This window comes from Vigna unguiculata, chromosome 5 (assembly GCF_037176805.1).
Source record: "Vigna unguiculata cultivar grain cowpea cultivar isolate G323 ecotype 2 chromosome 5, ASM3717680v1, whole genome shotgun sequence".
Classification (NCBI taxonomy): Eukaryota; Viridiplantae; Streptophyta; class Magnoliopsida; order Fabales; family Fabaceae; genus Vigna; species Vigna unguiculata.
The window spans coordinates 8579045-8603176 of NC_140796.1; the positions used below are offsets into that span (position 1 = coordinate 8579045).

The 24132-nt window shown below is 34.7% G+C and overlaps 2 protein-coding genes across 7 annotated transcripts; both read right to left on the bottom strand.

The window, feature by feature from the left end:
• Positions 1-14177: 14177 nt before the first annotated feature.
• On the bottom strand, positions 14178-17737 carry LOC114183600 (uncharacterized). Of its 4 annotated transcripts, none has more exons than XM_085673935.1 (7): positions 17512-17737; positions 17312-17411; positions 16934-17032; positions 16602-16747; positions 16257-16454; positions 14945-15004; positions 14178-14614 (listed from the first exon to the last, which is right to left on the bottom strand). In XM_085673935.1, the coding sequence occupies exons 3-7, from the start codon at positions 17025-17027 to the stop codon at positions 14396-14398; spliced, it is 717 nt and encodes a 238-aa protein (XP_085530061.1). In that variant the 5' UTR covers positions 17028-17032; positions 17312-17411; positions 17512-17737; the 3' UTR covers positions 14178-14395. The 4 variants fall into 4 exon arrangements, with proteins under 4 accessions (XP_085530061.1, XP_027926479.2, XP_085530063.1 ...); XM_028070678.2 differs by having other exon boundaries at positions 16934-17043; XM_085673937.1 differs by lacking the exon at positions 17312-17411 and having other exon boundaries at positions 17512-17696.
• Positions 17738-20775: 3038 nt separating this feature from the next.
• Positions 20776-23346, bottom strand: LOC114183229 (saposin B domain-containing protein). 3 transcript variants are annotated; one of them, XM_028070162.2, is made up of 6 exons: positions 23160-23346; positions 22413-22532; positions 22066-22211; positions 21759-21956; positions 21506-21565; positions 20776-21248 (listed from the first exon to the last, which is right to left on the bottom strand). In XM_028070162.2, the coding sequence occupies exons 2-6, from the start codon at positions 22525-22527 to the stop codon at positions 21105-21107; spliced, it is 663 nt and encodes a 220-aa protein (XP_027925963.2). In that variant the 5' UTR covers positions 22528-22532; positions 23160-23346; the 3' UTR covers positions 20776-21104. The 3 variants fall into 3 exon arrangements, with proteins under 3 accessions (XP_027925963.2, XP_027925962.2, XP_027925964.2); XM_028070161.2 differs by having other exon boundaries at positions 23098-23165; XM_028070163.2 differs by lacking the exon at positions 23160-23346 and adding an exon at positions 22724-22995.
• Positions 23347-24132: the final 786 nt, after the last annotated feature.

Sequence of the window (24132 nt, forward strand, 5' to 3'; positions counted from 1 at the left end):
ATTTATAATATATAAAGGAGGGAATCATAGTTTTATAAAAATAAATTAAGCTTAAATTTATTTATTATAAGTTACAAAGGTATTGTTGATTTAGTATAAATGGCAACTGAATGATCCATAAACAGAAGGTAACAAATCAAAGGAGGTGGATAATGGATAAGCACAAAGCTAAGATCAAATTTAGAGTGTTATTAACTGAGTTAGGAATGAGATATATATCATGATTTTCTTTATGTACCAATTGGTTTTAAATATTATAATTATCTTTGTCTGTTATATTAAAAGAACATTCAATCTTATCTAAGAATGAATAATCGTTGACTTCAATAGAAACATATTGATGAATTATTTAAGTAAAATTTAATCACATGTTGTATGAAGGAATGATTAAGAAAATGGTTAATTTTGGAAAATATCTATTAGTGATTATCACAATAGGCTTCATAGTCATCTTTATTCCTAGATAGGGACAAACAAAAGTGTCAACTCTGATAATGATATGTTTGGAAGAATTTATTTAAAGTAATGAAGGGGATTTGTGATGTTTAAAATAAGAAATTTCAAATTTGTAGTAAATTTAGCTACAACCTGTACACTTTAATTCATGTGCAACTTTTTTTTTTTATTAAAAAAATAGGTTAAATTCTTTATTCAATTGCATCCTAAAGTGGAGATGGTGTAGCTAATTTTTTTTTTCGTTCTAAATTATTGATTGCTTTACGAAAGTTATATGAACTTACTCTATTCTTTTTCTTTTAAAGAGCAGTGATAATTAAAAAAATGTTACGATAGTGGCGTTGGGTTTATCCCTTAGAATTCAAAGTTTGATGGCTTTGGAAAAGAAAAAAAAAGTGGCAATTGTGTTGTGAATATTTTAAATAGCTAATGAATCTGAACGAGATTTTAGCGTGCTTTTTCTAAACATTTTTTTTTTCGCTCATCTAATTTACATATAATTTTTTTTTATCGCATGATATTGATATGGTTCATATATGATCTATATGATCAACCACGCCTAATTTATGTTAACTTTTTTAAATAAATAATTTTTCGTCCACCCATAAATTTACGAGTTTTATATATGTTTCTCAATAAATATTTCTTGTAATCTAGTTCTTTATAAAAAATTTATTACATTTTTATTTATTAAATAATTCATGAAGTATTAATATATATATATATATATATATATATATATATATATATATCTTTTTTCATCTCAAATCATTTTAAACTTTCTTATAGTAAATATTCTTTTATTTGATTTTTCTATAAACTTTTTATTTCTATTTTCATATTTAGTCGTTTATTGAGATATATAAATTAAATGACTCAATCACCAACCGTGTAAAACTAAATATGCATTATTATAATTCTTTTAATGAAAAAAAATTAATAAGATGGAAAGAGAATAAAGATTGACACATAAGTTTGTTTTTTTAATTCTTCATTTTCTTTGAATTTTATTATTAAATAATAAATGTTAATAAATTCCAAACCCTAACTGAAAGGAAACCGATAATATTTGCATCATGTTTATTATTATTTTTTCTTTAAACGAAAAAAGTTTAAAAAGAAAGCACATGTGGTTTTATTCAATTATTAGTGCGATTATTTAACAACAATTCATCACTTAAACACATGTTAGTTTTATTCAATTATTAATAAGGTTATTTAACTAATAATTCATCACTTAAACACATGTCAGTTTTATTCAAATATTAAAATGATTATTTAACTAATAATTCAAAACTTAAACACATGTCAGTTTGTTAATATGATAATTTAAAATTTATTACGATTAATATCATATTGAAAATAAAAAAAATATTAAAATATATTATCAGTTTATAATAATTCATTTAAAAATGATTAAATAATTTTAATTTATAATTTGATATTTTGAATATTTTAAAATATGTTAGAAAAGTGAGTTGATACAAATATAATGTAACTTATTTTGTATAAATTGATGTTGTAAGTGAATTATTGTTATAGGTAAGTCATGATATAGTTATGTTTCATCTTTTATAGGTTACGACAATGTTATAGTTATGTTATTATGATGCACCTTGATGCTTCTCTCACTTATATTTTGGTTGTTAACGACAAATTTTTTATTTTATTTATATATATATATATATATATATATATATATATATATATATATATATATATATATATATATATATATCATTAAACAAGAAACGTTTCCACAATCTTACCTACCGCTATCTTCATCTAATATGTTAGGCCGTAAATTCAGACATAATTTAGAGATGGCCTGGATAAAATTATTACATATGATTTTAGCATGACTTTGATGTAAAATTAAAATTCTTTATTCTCTAAAATTTTGATATATTTTAATTTTTAGATTTTAAAAATAAATTGATATTTAACCAATTATCATCTTTTTTATGAGTCAAACATGTTTTTCAATAAATATTAAAATGAGAATTTGTCAGAAAATATAAACAATTCAAATATTATCATATAACTTATTTATATTTAAAAAAAAAGAAATTAGCATAATTAAATAAAAAAAATTATATCCATTTATTTATAAAGTATTACAATTTCACATATAAACAAATATTAATTTAATCTCAAAGTTCATAAACTAAAAACTTATATAACCCTAAATAAATATATAAAATTTTTGAAAATATCAAATACATTAAAATTAATATATATATATATATATATATATATATATATATATATATATATATATATATATATATATATATATATATATATATATATATATATATATATATATATATATATATATATATTTCATCTACATAGAAAAAAATGGAAAAGGGGAGTGGGGCCAAAAAGCCTCCTTAAAAAAGAAGTTGAAAGTGTAAGCTCCTTTTTCAATGTTATAAAGTTTTGGGTCTGGCCTCTTCGTAGGTCCAAGGCCAACCTTACAGTAGGACCCCAATACCCCACTCAGCCTCCTCATTGTCTCTTGTTCTCTTTTCAGAAACAGCAGCTTCCTCTTCCCCTTTGGTCCCCTACAAGGTGTCCTGTTAGGGCACAAGGTTATCCGTCTCAGAGCTAGCAAAAAACCATCCTTTTCCAGGTAAACTGAGCTTTAGAGCTCCTGGTCCGTTCCTTCTCCTCTTCACACTGTTTAAAACACGTGGGTCAAGTTGGGGTTAAGTCTCTTAACTTCGTTTTGTCCTCTTTTTCCACGTTTCAGCTCACTGTCATAGTTCCTGGAGCTGTGGTACTACATAGTTAGGGTCTGGTTGTTTTTGGTGCTCAAACAGAGGTAAGGGAAGCTAGATTTAACCGTTCAAAGTTGTTTTTGGGTGTCTTTTGGTTTGCCACATGTTTATAAGCTTGAGAAGTATGTGTAATCGATTGAAACTAAGTGCATGTGTTTTTGGGTGTTGGATTGAACTGTTACTCTGCTGCATGTGTGGGGACAGTGGCGAGAACTGTCAATCTCGCCCAGGCGAGCTCGTCTCGCCTAGGCGAGAGCGCCTGAGACTCACCCAGGTTCTACTCGAGTAACTCGCCCAGGCGAAAGGCCCTTGTTTTTGAGCGATGCGTTGTCTCGCTCAAGCGAGAGTACCTCGCCCAAGCGAGTTCTCGAAGGAGAAGCTGGTGTGCTCTGTTCGTAGCCTTGTCCAGGCGAGGTGTTTTATTTTTGGGCGAAGGACGGTCTCGCTCAGGCGAGCTGGTCTCGCCCAAGCGAGATGCTCCCAGAGCGCCACTGTTTCAGGCCTCGCCTAGGCGAGAAGGCCTAGCCTAAGCGAGACAGTTGCTGCAGCTTAGGTGAGGACTTCTACCCTGGGCAAGAATTGTGCAAATTTATGTGTTACATCTCCATTTACGTTGTGTGTGGCTATTTACCTCGAACATGTATGATGATGGTGTAACTGTATGAGTTATATGCACTGCGATTGGTAGGTTTGGTATGAGTAATGACATGGAATTCTTATGTTATGGTTGGGTGAAATGAGAATTAAATGTATGAGATGGAAGTGGTGGTTGGGGTATGATAAACATGAAATTTGTATGTGATAGACGTAATTCCATGGGTCTCATGGGGAGGTCTCATGGTGGTGTGTAGTGTATATATTAAAATATGGATTCAAGTAAGGATTGCATCCCGAAGCTCTACAGGGTCAGCGAGTCTCAAGTAGAGCAAACTGGCCCAAGTAGTGAGAGTAGCGGGAGGCCCTAGTCTCTGGCAGGATAATGGCCTTAGACGCTTAAAGGCTAACCTTGTGTGTGGTAGGGTGAAACCCATTGGCAATGGCTCTGCAGCGCAGTAGAGGCCACCACAAGTGCAAGTGTCCAGTGAATCCGATCTTAGTATATGTATCCGGAGAATTGAGTCATAGTGTCTTGCTTGTTTGCCATAACATGACTCATGTGTCTCTGTGTTGTATGCCTGAGAATGTTTATGTACTTATTCTTTTATACTATGATAAGTTTCAAATTACACTAGCTTACCCTTGCATTTTGTGTATGTTCTTGTTGTGTTTTCTCTTTTGCGATGAACACCATTGGTGGGAGTAGATGGAAATACTTCTGGAGGTAGACCTGATGGTGGTAGCAGTGCAGCCTAGTGGGCCCGTTGTTATGGCCGTCGAAGAAGTTCTATGGCCCTAGTGCCTTGTAATTCCATGCTCTTAGGGTATTTCTTTTGCACAACTGTTAAACTTTAGATTTGGTTTTGTTTATGGCATGGTTGTATGCCTAAGATTCCCTCTAAGTACTCCTATGGATGACTGTTAAAGTACATTCCTCAACTCTGGTTTCTTCTGTCAGCTTTGCTCCTTAATATTATAATTATGCGATGTTTTGTTTAGTAGATTAATCTATTTAAATGGGATGTCACATTTTTATGGTATCAGAGCCTTCATTCCTTAATATCTGTGGGATATGTGTTTGCTTAACTTTCGTTGTGCCTCACTTGTCGTGTTTAGATGAGTTTCCAATCTAACCGAGTTCTGATGGTTCTTTCTGTGTGTCCAGTGTTATGGCATCCCCGCGTATCGCTCGTCCTCCTCCACCCCCTCAGGACGATGGGCAAGATCTGGCTAGGGCGATCGAGGCCATGGCTGCTGCTTTGACCCAGCAAAGCAATGTCATGTTGCAGCAACATGAGGCAGCGATGCAGCGCCAGAAAGCCTCTCTTGAGCAACAGAACTTCATGATGCAGTAGATGGAAGCTGCTAGGCAGGCTGCTGAGGACGCTCAGAGGCAACATGTGGATGCTCTCCGTCAGTTAGGGGAGAATGCTGCTAGTGCTTAGATGCATGGCCCTCATCCCCAACCTCCACCCCCTGAATGGAGTTTGGAAGACTTCTTGAAGCACCGCCCCGCCAAGTTTGATGGCAAGGCGAGTCCCGATCAAGCGGACCAGTGGATGAAGGATATGGAGCGCATCTTTGATGCCAAGAGGTGCCCCGATGAGAGCAGACTTGCTTTCATTGTCTACATGCTCACCGAAGAGGCTGAGCATTGGTGGGCCAGCATGAGACTAGTGATGGAAGAGAAGCATGAGGATATCACATGGGAAGCCTTCAAGAGGAGGTTTCTTTCAGAGTATTTCCCTGATAGCGTGAGGTACGCTAAGGAGGTAGAGTTTCTCCAGTTGACGCAGGGAAACAAGTCGGTAGCTGAGTACGCCGAGAGATTCAAGCATCTGGGGCGTTTTTACCATGCCGCTCGATGAGGAGTGGTGCTGCAGGAAGTTTGAGAATGGTCTCAGAGGAGACATTCGGTTGATGGTGGCCCCGATGTCCATCAAGGACTTTGCGGCCTTGGTGGAAAGGGCCAAGGTCATGGAGCGAATGAAAGTGGAGGTGGAAGCCCAACAGCAGTCACAGCAGAGAGTTAGCGGACCATCTGGGTCCAGGCCACGAGTTGAAGAGAAGAGGAAGCCATATGCTAGACCTCACCCACAGCCACAAGGGTCTAGAGGTTTTTCTTCCCCGCCCAGCAAGATCCAGTGCTATCATTGCGGAGGGTCGCATGGGAAGAATTTATGCTCGCATCTATCAGGTTTCTGCAGGTGCAACCATTGTGGCAGGGAGGGCCACTTTGGTAGAGATTGTCCCACTCTGATGAGGACAGTGGCACGACCCTCACCACAGACTCCGAGCCAGACGTCTGGTCAGACTCAGCAGAGGAGAGGAGGCAGCAGGCCTTAGGCTACAGACATGGTTTTTGCGATGACTGGGTCAGAGGCAGCGGGTTCAGGTAACCTTGTGATTGGTTGTTGTGTGATATCTGGCAAGTCCTGTTGTGTTCTTTTTTATTCTGGAGCGACACACTCTTTTGTGTCAGAGTCTTGTGTGCGGGAGTTGAGTCTGTCGGTGTGTGAGCTACAGTTTGACCTCGTGGTATCTACCCCAGCATCTGGGTTGGTTAGGACTTCCTCTGTGTGTGCTAGATGTCCAGTTGAGGTAGAGGGGCGCGTATACAAAGTCAATCTCATATGCCTCCCTTTGCAAGGGCTAGATGTGATCTTGGGAATGGATTGGCTCTCTGCCAATCATGTTCTCATAGACTGTCGAGAGAAGAAGTTGTTGTTCTCCAACTCAGAGGAGCCTGAGTTGTTGTCTTCTCATGGAGTTATGAAGGAAATTCAGGACGGCGCACAGTGCTTTATGGTCTTTGCCAAGATAGAGGTTGAGAAGGAAGAAAGGATCACCGTGATACCAGTGGTCAGGGAATTTGAGGATGTGTTCCCCGAAGAAGTACCAGGTTTGCCCCCGAGGAGAGAAGTTGAGTTCTCCATAGACTTGGTACCGGGAGCTGGCCCTGTGTCAATAGCTCCTTACCGTATGGCCCCAACGGAGTTGGTGGAGCTAAAGAAACAGATAGAGGGATTGCTAGAGAAACAGTTTGTATGGCCGAGTGCTTCGCCGTGGGGAGCGCCTGTCTTGTTGGTAAAGAAGAAGGATGGCGGCTCAAGGCTGTGTGTGGATTATAGACAGCTGAACAAGCTGACTATCAAAAACAAGTATCATTTGCCGAGAATAGATGATTTGATGGATCAGCTACATGGGGCGTCGGTGTTTTCCAAGATTGATCTCCGGTCAGGTTATCATCAGATTCTGGTGAGGGCAGAAGATGTTGAGAAGACTGCTTTTAGATCCAGATACGGGCACTACGAGTATGTTGTCATGCCATTCGGTGTGACTAATGCCCCGGCTTTGTTCATGGACTACATGAACCGGATCTTCCACCCGTTTCTAGATCAGTTTGTCGTGGTCTTCATAGACGACATTCTCATCTACTTTATGACGCATGAGGAGCATGCCGAGCATCTGAGGATAGTGCTTGGTATCTTGAGGGAGAAACAACTGTTTGTCAAGTTGTCAAAGTGCGACTTCTGGATGAGAGAGGTGCAGTTCTTGGGGCACGTGATCTCAGCTCAGGGTATAGCTGTGGATCCAGCTAAGGTAGAGGCTGTGATACTATGGGAACGTCCCAAGCCAGTGACGGAGGTTCGAAGCTTTGTGGGTTTAGCTGGCTACTACAGAAGGTTTATAGAGGGGTTCTCCAAGATAGTGGCACCCCTGACACAGCTAACCAGGAAGGACCAACCGTTTGCGTGGACTGATAAGTGTGAGGAGAGCTTCAGGAAGCTTAAGCAGAGGCTGACGAGTGCTCCAGTGTTGATAATCCCGAATGTGAGTAAGCCCTTTGAGGTCTACTGTGATGCCTCTCATCAGGGCCTGGGATGTGTCTTGATGCAAGAGAGGAAGGTGGTGGCTTATGCTTCAAGGCAGTTAAAAGCTCATGAGAAGAACTATCCTACTCATGATCTCGAGTTGGCAGCGGTGGTTTTTGCTTTAAAAATCTGGAGGCACTACTTATATGGTGCACAGTTCCGTGTGTTTAGTGACCATAAGAGCTTGAAGTACCTCTTTGACCAAAAAGAGTTGAATATGAGGCAGAGGCGGTGGATAGAGTTTCTAAAGGACTACGACTTCAAACTTCTCTATCACCCAGGGAAGGCGAATGTGGTGGCAGACGCACTGAGCAGGAAGACCGTGCATGTGGCACACTTGATGATAAAAGAGATGGAGTTGCTAGAGAGCTTCAGAGACATGAAGCTACAGTTTGAGTTGGAGCCGGAATTCATTAGGTGTAGCACCTTGGTCATATCTAGTGACTTCCTGAGTTTGATTAAGGAGAAGCAAGCACAAGATGCTAGTTTACAAAGGGTAAAAGAGCTACTTGGGTCGGACCAGGCCAAGGAGTTTGCCTTGGGTAGTGATGGTGTGCTGAGGTTTAGAGGCAGGGTCTGTGTACCAGATGATGTGGAGTTGAGGAAGTTGGTCCTTGAGGAAGGACACAAGAGTCGTCTTAGTCTGCATCTTGGCATGACTAAGATGTACCAAGACCTCAAGGAGAACTTTTGGTGGCAAGGCATGAAGAAAAAGGTCGCACAATTTGTATCGGCCTGTTTAACTTATCAAAAGGTTAAGGTGGAGCATCAAAAACCTGGTGGAACGCTTCAGCCCTTGGATATTCCGGTGTGGAAGTGGGACAACATAGCTATGGATTTCGTTACCCACTTGCCTCGCACCGTGAGAGGGCATGACGCTATATGGGTGGTGGTAGACCGGTTGACGAAGAGTGCTCACTTTTTGGCAGTGAATCTCAGAATGTCTATGACCAAGTTGGCCCAGCTCTACATCCGAGAGATAGTGAGACTTCATGGAGTGCCTAGTAGCATAGTGTCTGACAGAGACCCCCGGTTCACTTCCAGGTTCTGGCAAACGCTACAGGAGGCTATGGGTAGTAGGCTGAGGATGAGTTCTGCTTATCATCCTCAGACGGATGGCCAGTCAGAGAGGGTGATCCAGTCCTTGGAGGACTTGTTGAGGACCTGTATCTTGGACCACCTTGGCAGTTGGGATGAGGTGCTACCGCTAGTGGAGTTTACCTACAACAATAGTTACCAGACGAGTATAGGGATGGCGCCTTATGAGGCTTTGTATGGGAGGAAATGTAGGACTCCTTTATGTTGGCACCAGGACGGTGAGTCAGTTTTGGTTGGACCAGAGTTGTTGCAACAGACCACAAAGAAGGTGAGGTTAGTGAAAGACAGGTTGCAAGCATCTCAGAGTTGGCAGAAAGCTTATGCAGACCGAAGGAGAAGACCCCTAGAGTTTGAGGTTGGGGATCACGTGTTCTTGAGGGTGACCCGAACCACTGGTGTGGGGAGGGCTATCTGTTCAAGGAAACTGTCACCTAAGTTCTTGGGTCCGTATCAGATCTTGAGGAGGATAGGGCCCGTGGCTTATGAGATTGCATTGTCACCCCAGTTGGCTAATCTACACCTAGTCTTTCATGTTTCACAGTTACGGAAGTACGTGTTCGACCCGTCACATGTGTTGGAAGCGGAGGATGTGGAAGTCAGGGAGGATCTCCAGGTAGTGGTACAGCCTGTAGCCATAGAGGATGGTCAAGTTAAGGAGCGGAAGGGAAGAGCCACCAGTCTTGTGAAGGTCATCTGGGACCGGAGAACAGGAGACTTTACTTGGGAGCTTGAGGAGGACATGAGGAGTTCATACCCACATCTGTTATGGTAAGTCTAATTTTTCGAGGACGAAAATTTTTTGTTGTTGGGGAGATATTGTAAGCCCCTTTTTCAATGTTATAAAGTTTTGGGCCTGGCCTCTTCGTAGGCCCAAGGCCAACCCTACAGTAGGACCCCAATACCCCACTCAGCCTTCTCATTGTCTTTTGTTCCCTTTTCAGAAACAGCAGCTTCCTCTTCCCCTTTGGTCCCCTACAAGGTGTCCTGTTAGGGCACAAGGTTATCCGTCTCAGAGCTAGCAAAAAACCATCCTTTTCCAGGTAAACTGAGCTTTAGAGCTCCTGGTCCGTTCCTTCTCCTCTTCACACTGTTTAAAACACGTGGGTCAAGTTGGGGTTAAGTCTCTTAACTTCGTTTTGTCCTCTTTTTCCACGTTTCAGCTCACTGTCATAGTTTCTGGAGCTATGGTACTACATAGTTAGGGTCTGGTTGTTTTTGGTGCTCAAACAGAGGTAAGGGAAGCTAGATTTAACCGTTCAAAGTTGTTTTTGGGTGTCTTTTGGTTTGCCACATGTTTATAAGCTTGAGAAGTATGTGTAATCGATTGAAACTAAGTGCATGTGTTTTTGGGTGTTGGATTGAACTGTTACTCTGCTGCATGTGTGGGGACAGTGGCGAGAACTGTCAATCTCGCCCAGGCGAGCTTGTCTCGCCTAGGCGAGAGCGCCTGAGACTCACCCAGGTTCTACTCGAGCAACTCGCCCAGGCGAAAGGCCCTTGTTTTTGAGCGATGCGTTGTCTCGCCCAAGCGAGTTCTCGAAGGAGAAGTTGGTGTGCTCTGTTCGCAGCCTCGTCCAAGCGAGGTGTTTTATTTTTGGGCGAAGGACGGTCTCGCCCAGGCGAGCTGGTCTCGCCCAAGCGAGATGCTCGCAGAGCACCACTGTTCCAGGCCTCGCCTAGGCGAGAAGGCCTAGCCTAAGCGAGACAGTTGCTGCAGCTTAGGTTAGGACTTCTAGCCTAGGCGAGAATTATGCAAATTTATGTGTTACATCTCCATTTACGTTATGTGTGGCTATTTACCTCGAACATGTATGATGATGGTGTAACTGTATGAGTTATATGCACTGCGATTGGTAGGTTTGGTATGAGTAATGACATGGAATTCTTATGTTATGGTTGGGTGAAATGAGAATTAAATGTATGAGATGGAAGTGGTGGTTGGGGTATGATAAACATGAAATTTGTATGTGATAGATGTAATTCCATGGGTCTCATGGGGAGGTCTCATGGTGGTGTGTAGTGTATATATTAAGATATGGATTCAAGTAAGGATTGCATCTCGAAGCTCTACAGGGTCAGCGAGTCTCAAGTAGAGCAAACTGGCCCAAGTGGTGAGAGTAGCGGGAGGCCCTAGTCTCTGGCAGGATAATGGCCTTAGACGTTTAAAGGCTAACCTTGTGTGTGGTAGGGTGAAACCCTTTGGAAATGGCTCTGCAGAGCAATAGAGGCCACCACAAGTGCAAGTGTCCAGTGAATCCGATCTTAGTATATGTATCCGGAGAATTGAGTCATAGTGTCTTGCTTGTTTGCCATAACATGACTCATGTGTCTCTGTGTTGTATGCCTGAGAATGTTTATGTACTTGTTCTTTTATACTATGATAAGTTTCAAATTACACTAGCTTACCCTTGCATTTTGTGTATGTTCTTGTTGTGTTTTCTCTTTTGCGATGAACACCATTGGTGGGAGTAGATGGAAATACTTCTGGAGGTAGACCTGATGGTGGTAGCAGTGCAGCCTAGTGGGCCCGTTATTATGGCCGTCGAAGAAGTTCTATGGCCCTAGTGCCTTGTAATTCCATGCTCTTAGGGCATTTCTTTTGCACAACTGTTAAACTTTAGATTTGGTTTTGTTTATGGCATGGTTGTATGCCTAAGATTCCCTCTAAGTACTCCTATGGATGACTGTTAAAGTACATTCCTTAACTCTGGTTTCTTCTGTCAGCTTTGCTCCTTAATATTATAATTATATGATGTTTTGTTTAGTAGATTAATCTATTTAAATGGGATGTCACAGAAAGAGGATGAGATTTCAACTCCTCTACCAATAGATTGGTTTGAAAGAAAAAATGGAAAAGGTTGTAAGTCCAACGGTTCCTCTACAAAATAATTAACATTTGTCCTTCGTATGTTCTTAGACCTCATAAGACATACAGAAAAAATGTCCTCCAAATCATATATTACATAAATAATTTTTTCATTAGATATAGTATTTATTTTCTGCATCAATTAAAGGTATAATGTGGTTTCAATATTTTTTTTTTAAAATAACTAATATTTAATATATAATGAACTAATATTTTCTCCTCAAGAACTGTCTTATTAACTGCGATAATAAATGTCTTATAAAAAATATGATAAAGGGTTCATAGTCATGTTGGTAGGATTGTCTATTCTATGTGAAATGATAACTTATGTTATGGAAATATGATTTTAACATTAAATTAACTTATAGAAGTTATTTTGTTTTAAGGAAAATTGGACATTGATACTATGATTCCTATTTTTTAACTCTCATACTTTATTTCCTAACATGACTTAGTGTGAGTTATGTATTTTTTCAAAGAAAAAAATAGTGATATATTTATCAATAATCCACACTAAGTCATATAAGAAAAATAAAGGATGGAAGTCAAAAAATTTGGAGTCATAATATCATTGTTTTAACTTATCTATGATGTAACTTTTAATTCATACATAAATTAATTTTATTTTAGAAATATTTGTGGATTCACAAGGCCAAAGGGCCATATATTTAATAACCATTGAGCTAGCTAGATCACACAATTGAAATAATGACAATTGATGATGAAGTGGATGTCTCTAATCCACACAACCAAATTCAAACATAAATTATAAAGGGACATTCTCCTTAACAATAAAGTTTATAAATCGACACTTTTCTAATTTTAATTAAGATAACATTTTACAATTTACAAATTAAAATAATAGTTTACTCTTATATTTTCTTTTTTTTAGTACAATACTTAATGTTTTATGGTCTATTCTATTTATAACTCACTCATTATTATAATTATTCATATTTCATAAATTTTTCTTGTAAATTTGTTATAAAATTTTACAAAAAAGTTATTTTTTCATTTTTTTAATAATTTTAATTAACAAATAAATTTTGTGTGAATAATTATTTTTTATAAAATTATAAAATTTATAAATATAAAATTTTATGAGAAAAATTATAAAATATTTTACAAAAATGGTACAATTTTTTGTAAATTATTATTTATACCAAAATTTATAAGTGTTTTCTGAAAAAATTCAAAACAAAATTACATAAAAAGTGTTTTTTTAGTAGTGCCTATTGGTATGATTTTCATATTATTCATTGCAAAATACAAGAAACTAACACTACACAATAATATGTATTTTGATGGTAAAATAAAGTTCATTCTTTAAAAGTAAAACAAAAATTTATAATATAAAAGTAGATATAAATTATAACCTGATTTTATAACGTTGAGTTATATTTAGTTCACTTTTCAACATGAGAAATAGTACATGAAATAAAAATAAAACAAGTTTTCAATATAAAAATAAATATAAATCTTATCTTACAAATTAATTTAATTAAATTAAATTAGACTTAAAATTTATAACAAATTATTTTATTTTTATCTTTCTTTTCTATAACTAGTCATTATTATCACATAATTTATTACCAAGGAAAAATTCAAATGCACATAAAGAATATACATCGAATAGAATTCCATATCGTTACCATCTTTCACTGGAACATGTGAAAATCACACCTTTGTGGACCCTATGCAAGCAGAACCAGAAAACGGTGTTGCTTCAAAATAGAAACCAGTGGTTCTCTAGGAAAGGAACACTACATCAAACCTAGATCCTGGTTTCATCTATATTTTCCAACTCCTAGAAATATGGAATGTCACCACCACACCACACAAACATTTCTTAACTAGATTGTCATCTGAGCCATCAAATTTCTGTGGCCGGAATGGTTCTTTAGCACCAAAGACACCATTTAGTTATGAGAAAGATTTTGTTAAACTACCATTTTTTTTTTCCGGATTAAATATGTTTTTGGTTTCTTAATTTTTAGTAAAATTTGAAATTAGTTTCTCTTCAACACTTTGACTCAATTTAGTCTCACAACTTTAAAAATGTTTGAATTTAGTCCTTTTAAATAAATTATTAAGTTTAATTGACGTTTCAAATGCGTTTTACGATAGTATTTGACCGTTTAACACATTTTTGTTTCAATGTTAACCGAGAGATGTGTTTGAAACGTCAAATAAACTTAATAAAATTTGATTAAAAGTACTAAATCCAAACATTTCTAAAACTGGAAAATTAAATTGAATCAAAGTTTCGAAAAGAGATTTATTCCAATTTTTCATAAAAGTTAAAGACCAAAAATATATTCAAATTATCTTGAAGAACAAATAAATTGGAACAGCAACAACGAAGTATGAAGTAGATAGGACCGGCATATAGGATGTTATAATAACTCTTTGTACTTGTATTTTAAGAAAATACATATATCCACATTCACTTGCTATAACAATTGTGATGCATATTTATACTCCTAAAGATGTAATGTATACTTTTAATGCAACAATTTTATATATGAGTATTTCCTCAGTGATTAAAATTTCTGGATATATCACTGCTTGTAAATGTATTGTCAAATAATTAAACATGCATGAGTATCACAACCGCTACATAGAAAGTCTAGAATTTTTCAATGATATATGCAGACAATAACTTGATATGCTGTATTAAAAATTTGATACTGATAATGTATCAACTTTTACTCTCCTCAATGTGTTGCTATGTATTTGGCAATCTTCTGCAACGAGTACACCACAACTCTGTTAGAACGTTGTTTCCATAAGAGTCTCAAAGAAGAAAGGCTTGTTGGCCAGCCATCATTAAAGATTTGCAGGGCATATATGGCAGTGCACATATCTGTGTTTTCCAGAAATTTCTCGGCACTGTCAAAAACCAAGGGTCCATACTGCAAAACCATTCTTGTGCACTGCAAACAATTTGAAAGATAAATAAAAAACAAAGTAAAAAATGTATTAAAAATTAATTTTAAACCTAACTTAACCTTATAAAATCACGAGAAAAATTATATTTTTTATTTTTGTACATTTTCTTCCGAACACTGCAAAATTCTAGTTGTGCACATATATACATTGGCCTTGTTCATAGTGTATACTATAACTTGGTCAATCCAGATCCTATAATCACTACCAGGGTTCAGGCATGAAAATATCTAAATAGTATAAAAGTTGGAAACTGAAACATCGTATGATTGCATACAAATTAAGGAAAATGGAGGAATTAGTCAGATTTTGCTCACCTTATTTGCATACTTCTCCACTGAGTTGCACACCTTCAGTGCTGTCTCAATTATCTCTAGCTGACATTTTAAATTAAATGTTTAGCAGTTTATTCACAAAGCACTATGTAGCCACATTATTACACGGATATCGGATAGGACATGGACACCGATACGACACACACAAACACTTCGACACATGTAGTCTCCAAAATATAGGATATGGAAACACAAATCTATATATCATTATATATTTACATATACTCAAAATCATTTATAAACAAGATTAGTCAAATATAATAATCAAAGACATTTAGCTAATACAAAAATGAATTTAATCTATCTATCTAACATCTAAAAAAGTAAAGTAGTGATCATTAGATTTGTTCTTTAATTCTATAATCATAAAAGAATTTATGTAATAAGTTTAGAAGTTTATAGATTTTTAAGAAAATTATTATATTTGTAGTTATTAATATTGTTTGAGTCATGCCAAAATCATGTGAGACAAAAAATAGTTTTTTTTTTTTTAAACAAATAACTCTGATACCATGTTAAGAAGTGGATCTTAAGCCTAACTCAACTTGTAAAGTGAGGTTTGCACCTCACTTATATACAATGAAATTGTCTTATCTCTAGTCGATATGAGACTTCCAACAGTGTCCCATACATAAGGCACTACATTTATGAGACGTGTCCGATCAAGTGGAATTATATTTCATACTAATAGTTAAAAAAAATTTAAAGAGGAGTTGTACTAGGCTTACAACATTAGAAAGGGTCAAAGCAAATATATTAGACCTTTGAGGAAACCAAAACCATAGAAAATTTAATTTATCTGTATATCTTATCCCGTTTGTTAAAAGGAAAGTATTTTAAATGAGAAATTTTTTTGAAATAATTATTGGATGTCAGTGTTCTAGAATCATATATACAAAGCATTTACTTTTCAAATATATTACTTAATTCTAATATGAAATTTAATTTCATTTAACAATTAGTACAAAAAACTTATCTGTCATTCAACTCAAATCTCCCTCCTTTCATATCTATCTCTGTACTTATTTCTAAATATATAACTATTGATTCTAAATTCAAAAAGATAGCTTTTATATTTTTTTCTTTTTTTTCCACCCCAACATTATAATCAAAATTCTTGTGATATGGCTGCAACTATAGATTTTTTAAGTCAAAAGAAAGATAATTTGCAATGAAATCTCCATGCAATCATTTAACATCCATCAAAGTTTGCTCATATCAGGACACAGATGAAGTAAAATTTCCACCGCAGTACCAAACTTTATTTTAGTAGCAGAAAGATGAAATTACATACCTTAGTATCACTATCTTTCAACTTAGCCAATAGAGTTGAAACAGCATCATTGCAAAAGCCGCAGCTATCTTCTTGAACGTGTGAGGAAATATATGAAATGAGATGACAGATATGGATCTTGTGGCAGAACTCTTGAGGCTGAATCGAAGCTATTTCTAAGAAGAAAAGAGGAGCATAATAGTCCACCAAAGTAATGCACTGTGCAATACAGAAGAAACAGAGGAATTCATATAGCATATGAGAAATTGTGATTGCACAGTTCAAATTAAGAGTTGATTTTTTTTCATCACTAAGAACAGTTACAACATCTAAACAAAAACACAAGAGATCCAGAAAATAAGCAACCTTCTGATTAAAAGGGGGAAGCTGGTGGCAAGTGTTGTGGAGAATATCAATGATCTCTTGCTGAGTATTGTTTTCATTTAGATAATCAAGTGCCTTGGAAGTGTATTCCTCACAAAGTGCACACACATCTGGTTTTCTGCTTAGTTCTGCAATTTGGAAATAGGTCAACAAGATTATTGATGCCACATTTGCGTTTCAAACCATGTTCAAAATTTCATCTACAATACTTGCATCCACTCTATGGATTTCCTAAGAAGAACAGTAAAAAGCAAAAACTTAATGATGAAATTAGTGAAAAAAAAGTTCTCAAGTGCCAGAGTTTGTTGTATTACTGCTCAATTGACCACGTTTTGCCAGTTCTCTTGCATCACAAGCCCAGGTAGCAGCCAATACAAAAAGAAACAAGAGTGCCATTCTCCCATCCATGGTTCCTATAACAAAACTTTTTTTCAAGAACGATAACATCGATCAGGGAAAACATAGAAAGTAATTAAAATTCCCAGAACACCATTTCTGAAAAACATATCAAAACATGATGCCATTTTGATACAACATAGGTGAACACACATGATATAATCTACTTAGACACTAGTAAGAATAGATATCATATTTGTTTTTAGAACAAAGATGAACACACAGAAGCAGAAAATGGGTTGCTAATTAAGAGTTAAGACCATAAATCTTTGTGATGTGTGAAACTCTTGAATCACCTCAGTACTTCAAAAGTTACAGGGCAACACTCTGAATGTCGTATAATCAAGCCAAAAAAAACATGCAATTCAGTTCATGCTCCCCCGAGAAAAGAAAATCCTGGTGGAGAATAATTTTGTCAGCTTTGATAAACCCTAAACCAGTGATCAGAACGATGAAAGAAGCAAATTAAACCAAGAATGAAGAGAAAAGAGATTACTTCTTCTGTGAAAAGAAACGATGAACAGAATAATGGAAGGAAGGTGGTAGTAGTGATTCCTTGCTGGAACTTGGGAGTGCCTTGTGGTTGATGCAAGGAATGGTTCATAATCAAAGAGGGGGTCTAGCTTTCATGAACAAAAATCTACCAAAGACTTTAGCCAGAACAGAAAAAGTGCAAAGGAAAGTCTTTATTAGTCTTAACTCTTACGTAATGAAGAACCTTTTTTCTTGCTTTTTATTTTCAATTTGAGTATATATATAGAATATAGGTTACTCACCTATGTTACATAACAGTCCTATAAATAAAAGAACATAATACATAATTTTGAATCTTTTAATCAAACAAATGTGTTACTTTTTAGTATGTTTTCTACTGATCTATGCTTAGGATCTCTATCCCTTGCTTCCTCTTGTTACTAACCATATGCCTTCATATTCATTTCATGATTCACTTTACTTTTATATTAAAAACTAAAAGAAGTAACGCAACCCCATATATGGGGAAAAGAATTTCCAGAGTCAAATATATCATCGATATCAAGAAACGACTTTATATTTACAGCAATAAATATTTTAACATTTTTAAAATAATTTTTAGTTGATTAATAATATAAGAACCTTGTGTAGGCTAACACCCTATGCCCATTAATGTCATGTTTGGTGCAAATAAGTGTAGATGAAAAAGAAGGAAGATAAAATTTAAGTAAATACCTAAATTGGTTCATGAAAGAGGAAGGTTTAATTGATGGGTTTTGGAATGAAATTTTCTTGTAAATTGATCATTGAATCACTTGTTTATAAGCTTTTACATGAATGAGATTTTTAATAGAAATTCATTTCCGCAATTGTAGGTCACATAGACACATTTTTCATTCTTGTGTAGCTTATACATGTGAGGTATTATGTATTGAGACCTAAACGCATTAGTTGAAGATTTTGAAAACTAGTGTTTTGAATCTGTCCTTTCTTTTTAGTTTTGTGCTCTCTTTCATAGTAGAAGTTATTTCTTATATGTAACTATACTTTTCAGTATCACCTTCTCTACGAAGTCAAGGATAATTCATCAATGGTTCAAGATTGTAGATCGCAAAATTTATGGAAATATAAACAGAAACATTTGATTAGTTTAGTAAGTTAAATATTTTAAAAAATATTTTAGGTATTTAAGAAAATTCTTTTAGTTTACTGTTAGAAAAAGATATATTGATTGTGATTTGATAGTTATTTTGTAAAGATATTATTTTACAGCAATTGATTATGTAAATTTTCTAACAACTTATTACGGGAATCTCCTGTACATGTATTTCACACTAATAAATATAAATATATAAATATATATATATATATATATATATATATATATATATATATATATATATATATATATATATATATATATATATATATATATATATATATATATATATATATATATATATATATATATATATATATATATATATACACGGAAGTCAAAATCCGTTTATATTTATATATATATAGGAAGTGGACTTATATATATTTATTTATTTATATATATATTTTAATTTAAAATTTTATTATTTTAAAATGAATTTAAATATTAAATAAAATTAAATGAAGGAGAATAAATTTTTTATTTTTTGTTTTTTTATTTAAAGTTTAATATTATCTTAATTTTACTTATTTTTATATTTATATTTATATTTTAGTATATTAAATAAAAATAAAATTATATATATAGATATTAATATTTTTAAAAATATATATATTAAGAAATATGAAAACATAAAAAATAAATAAAATAATAAACTAAAAAAATCATTAAAAATTAAAAAATATAAATTTTGAAAAGAATTAAAAATATTCAAAATAAATTTTGTTTTTTTACTTACGAAAGTCAACTCTCGGAGAATGTTTTTTGACTTCTGGAAGTCGACTTCCGGAAATATATTTTGACTTCCGGAAATCGACTTCCGGGAATATTTTTTGACTTCCAGAAATCGACTTCTGATGATAATTTTTGACTTCCGAAAGTCGATTTTCGGTGATTCATTTTAACTTCCGGAAGTCGACTTCCAGTGATATATTTTGACTTCCGGAAGTCGACATAATTTTGGGGGTGTGATGTCTACGGGTTTCCTTAAATGGTCAAAGAGTATTTTGGGAATTTAAGAAAGTTTGGAGGTGTAGAAGAAATTTTGGAGGTGCAGGAAGAAAGACCCTTAATCTTTTATTATGCAATGGGCCTGCAAAAACAAAGGTACAATAAAGGAACAATTTATAAACAATTTCAATTAACAACAACACTCAACAAATCTACCCAACATACACATAAAACATATACATATACATATACATATACACATAGATATTTGGGTATGTATATCATCAATATAGATATGCACAAGTTTCACAAGAATAAAAACATGTATACAACTAAATAAATACACAACTACAACCTTCACAATAAAACCAAAATATAGTTACAACTTTTCTAAATTTGGACGCAAAATTGGAATTCATGCATATCCTAAACTTTAAAATATTTTGGTGTCCAAACTTTAAAAATGAATGAATATATTTTAATTAACCTAATAAATTTAAAATTTCTTTTTACGTTTTAAATGACATTTCAAACTAATATTTGAACTCGAGCATGTCAAAACATGCTCTTAAATAGTTCAAAGGCAATGCCGTTTGAGACATAAAAAATAATTAATACAATTAGATTAAATTAACAATATATTATTATTTTTAAAGTTTAAAAACTAAACTATATTAAAATTTAGAACAAAAACAAATTCAATTTCACATCAAAATATAGAAATAAAATATATTTAACTCATTTTAAATATAAAGATAAAATATTTAATGATATACAATTCTCTCACGTAAAGATTAGTAAGGACCAGAATAATAGGTGGATAAGGATTAGTTGGGAGGGACCTTATAATGGGTGGACCACTTCATAATCTCTCTTATCATGGAGGTTTTGGTTGATGAAATGAAATCTCTCTTACGATGGAGGTTTTGGTTGATGAAATGAAAAATATTTCGTACCACCATTTCATAATCGGTTCTATGTTTTTGATGGAGCTCGAAAAACAAAATTAGCAGCCCACTGGAAAAAGCAGAATATGTTGCTGCAACTGCTGTGACTAATCAAACTTTGTGACTCGGAAGATTTTGATCGATGTCAACTTCACTTTTGGATAAATTTGATTGATCTGAACTTGGAACAGGATGAGAACAACAGATAGAGTATTTGTTGACAAGTGTCTACTGAAAAACGAAAGATCAATTTGAAACTTACACTGTCACATTCAGAATTTTAGCATACATACCGTAATATACATAAAGATTTTCTTTTGAAGAACTACATGCAAACATAGATTACATATTGCCAAATAATAAAAATGCTAGAGTACCACAACCACTACAGAGTAAGTATCAACTTTTTTTAATAATGTGCTGGCTGACACAGGATAAACTAGTACTAAAAACTTTACACTGACAATGCTTCGAACTTGTACTCTCCCTCTTCCTTATTACATTGTATGTGGAAATCTTAAAGGGAACAATAAACCTGGTAGAGCTTTGTTTCTATAATTAAGAGTCTGAAAGAAAAGCTTGTTCGCTAGCAACTGCTGAAGATTTGCAGGCATGTATTACAGTGCAGAAATCTACATTCTCTAGGAATTTCTCAGCATTGTCAAAAACCAAGGGTCCATAGTCGAAAACCAATCTCTTGCACTGCAAACAATTTGGAAGACAAATGAATAATCACATTCAAAATGGGATTAGGAAAAGTATGCTCTAGTGCACACTTTATACACAACACTGCAAAATTCATAGAATGCATATTGGCCTAGTTCATGATGTACAATGACATCCGCAATCCAGATACTATAATATCTAATTTGGTCAATATTATAAAAGTTGGAAACTGAAACTTCATATGATTGAATACAAGTTAAGGAAAATGGAGGAATTTGTCAGATTTTGCTCACCTTATTTGCATACTTCTCCACTGAATTGCACAACTTCAGTAATGTCTCAATTATCTCTAGCTGACATTTTGAAATAAATTGTTAGCAGTTTATTCAAGAAAACATATGAATGCAACACCCATCAGAGTTTTGTAGTAGATGAAAGGCGTGTAAAACTTGAAGCTAGAGAAAAAGTTTGCTCATACCAGGACAGAGGAAGTAAAATTTCACACCACAGTGCCACAGCTCATAGCAGGAAGATGAAATTACTTACCTTAGTGTCACTATCTTTCAACTTATCCAGCAGAGTTGAAACAGTTTCTTCGCAAAACCCACAGGCATCTTCTTGAACTTGCACGGAAACATGTTCAACGAGCTGGCAGATATTGATCTCGTGGCAGAATTCTCTAGGCTTGAGTGAAGCTACTTCCGAGAGGAAAATAGGAGTATAATAGTCCACCAAATCAATGCACTGTGCAATACAGAAGAAAAAAATAAGTTCATAGAGATCACAGAGAGAAACTAAAGTTGATTTTTCCCAGCAATTGAGAACAACTACTCTGCTTGAAAAGATGGCCAACCTTCTGCTTGAAAGAGTGAAGCTGGCTGCATGTGTTGTGCAGGGTATCAATGATCTCTTGATCGGTCTTGTTTTGCTTTATATATTCAAGTGCCTTGGTAGTATATTCCTCACAAAGTGCACACATATCAAATTTTGCTTTTGGTTCTGCAATTTGAATTTAGGTCAACAACATCATTTATGGCACACTTGCATTTAAAAACTATATTAACAGAAAATTATTCAAAACAAAGTTCCAAAGGGTTTAACATAATGCTTCTAATGGAAAAAGGCTTTTGATAAAATTGAAGCTCATTAGTCAAGCTCAGAGTAAGAAAGCCAAGAATGAAATTAGTGAACCAGAAGTACCAGTGTTTGCAGTATAAATTTTCGTTTGATCAAGGTTGGCTACTTCTCTTGCATCACAAGCCCAAGCAGCACCCAATACAACAACAAGAAACAACAGTCCCATCCTCCCTTCCATGGTTCCTAAGCAAAAGAATTGTTTTTTAAATCACAAAGGCATGATATTTCAAATATTTATGAAATGAAATAAAACCTGACTGAAGGGCATATCAAAATATAATGCCATTAACACACACAATTGGGGTTTAGCACAAAGTTACACACACACACGCACAAAAGCAGAAAAAGGCATATCAAGAGTTGAGACCATAAACCTTCTCTGTGAAACTCTTAAAATGTACTTCAGAAGTTACAAAGACAACACAATTCTCAATTAAATCGGCATAATCAAACCAACAAAACATGCAATTCAGTTCATCCTTCCCCCAGAAAAGAAAAATCCCAGTTGAGAATATTTTGTCGGCAATGATAAGCCTGAAAACCAATGATCAAACTGAAAAAGAACCAAAAAACAATCATGTTGTCATCCGACACAGTTATAGAAAACTGAAGCAGGGCCAATTAACTTGACAACAGACAACAGTTAATGCATCACATGAAATAGAAAAGAAAATACTAACGGGGAAAATGAAAAATTTTGAGGATTAGTCATTAGTGGGTGGTAACTAAAGGGGAAAAAGATTACTACTTTTTCTGAGTGGTTTCCTTAGAAGCAAAGAGCAAGCAAGGAATGAAGAGAAGAAAGGTTACCTTATATTTGAAAACAAGTGAATGGAAATTAAATGGTAGTGATTCCTTGAAGAAACTTGGAGTGTCGTGTTGATTGGTGCAGCGATTAGTTTGCTATCTTCACTTGCATTGGTAGGTAGCAATATTAATTGAGCATGAGTTTCTTGAAAATCGACAAAAAAACTCCAATGTGGGGAGCCCCCAGGAGAAGAATGTGTGCCTCACACTTCATCGTTACGTGCCATAATCAAGGAGGGAATCTAGCTCTGATGAAAAAAATGAAGGGACGTGATCTGCTATGTTCGTGTGCAAAAATAAATATCTGTCTAAAACTGCTACCAGATAACTGAAAGGTGAGAAGGGAAAAACATCATTAATCTTAATTTCTACGCAATCACTAGGAGTGGGGTTTCCTTCTACTTTGATATTTTCTATATTTGAAAAATGTACACTTTATTTTTTTCGAATAATAGAAAATTTGTCCCTGCAATTGTTTATTAGAATCCAATGTTGATGGACAAAATCAGACGTAATGTGTTAAAAAACGCTGGTTTGAATTAATATAGCATAGATCAAAGATTAAAAGGCAATAATTTTCTTTATATGTGAAGAAAGAACAAATTATTGTACTTCTTGGCCATGCATTTAAATGTATACGTACTAAGAAGGCCCAAGAAAGAAAAAAGAAGAAATTAATCATGTATTCACTGAAAGAGTAAAAAATATTTTTTAATTATTTTAATATTTATAAGAATATATATATATATATATATATATTTAATGTGGTAACATTTTAAAAAATAAAATTTAGTTTTTTTATATTTTTATGTATTATCAGTATTAAGTTGTATACTGTGAATAATTAACTTTTAAGATGCGATGAACATTAATAATATTACTGTGCTTGATGATTCAACATTAGTGAAAATAAAATCTCCACCATTAATATATTTTAGTTAAATTCTAAAAAATATTTAGTACTTTTTACGAAAAT

Coding starts and splice junctions, on each gene's coding strand:
- LOC114183600 (XM_085673935.1), bottom strand. CDS start 17,027: ATGGATGGGAGAATGGCACTCTTGTTTCTTTTTGTATTGGCTGCTACC. Junction 16,748..16,933: donor AAAACGTGGTCAATTGAGCA/GTAATACAACAA, acceptor TCCAAATTGCAG/AACTAAGCAGAAAACCAGAT. Junction 16,455..16,601: donor TTCCCCCTTTTAATCAGAAG/GTTGCTTATTTT, acceptor TGTATTGCACAG/TGCATTACTTTGGTGGACTA.
- LOC114183229 (XM_028070162.2), bottom strand. CDS start 22,527: ATGGAAGGGAGGATGGGACTGTTGTTTCTTGTTGTTGTATTGGGTGCT. Junction 21,957..22,065: donor TTCACTCTTTCAAGCAGAAG/GTTGGCCATCTT, acceptor TGTATTGCACAG/TGCATTGATTTGGTGGACTA. Junction 21,566..21,758: donor TGAAAGATAGTGACACTAAG/GTAAGTAATTTC, acceptor TCAAAATGTCAG/CTAGAGATAATTGAGACATT.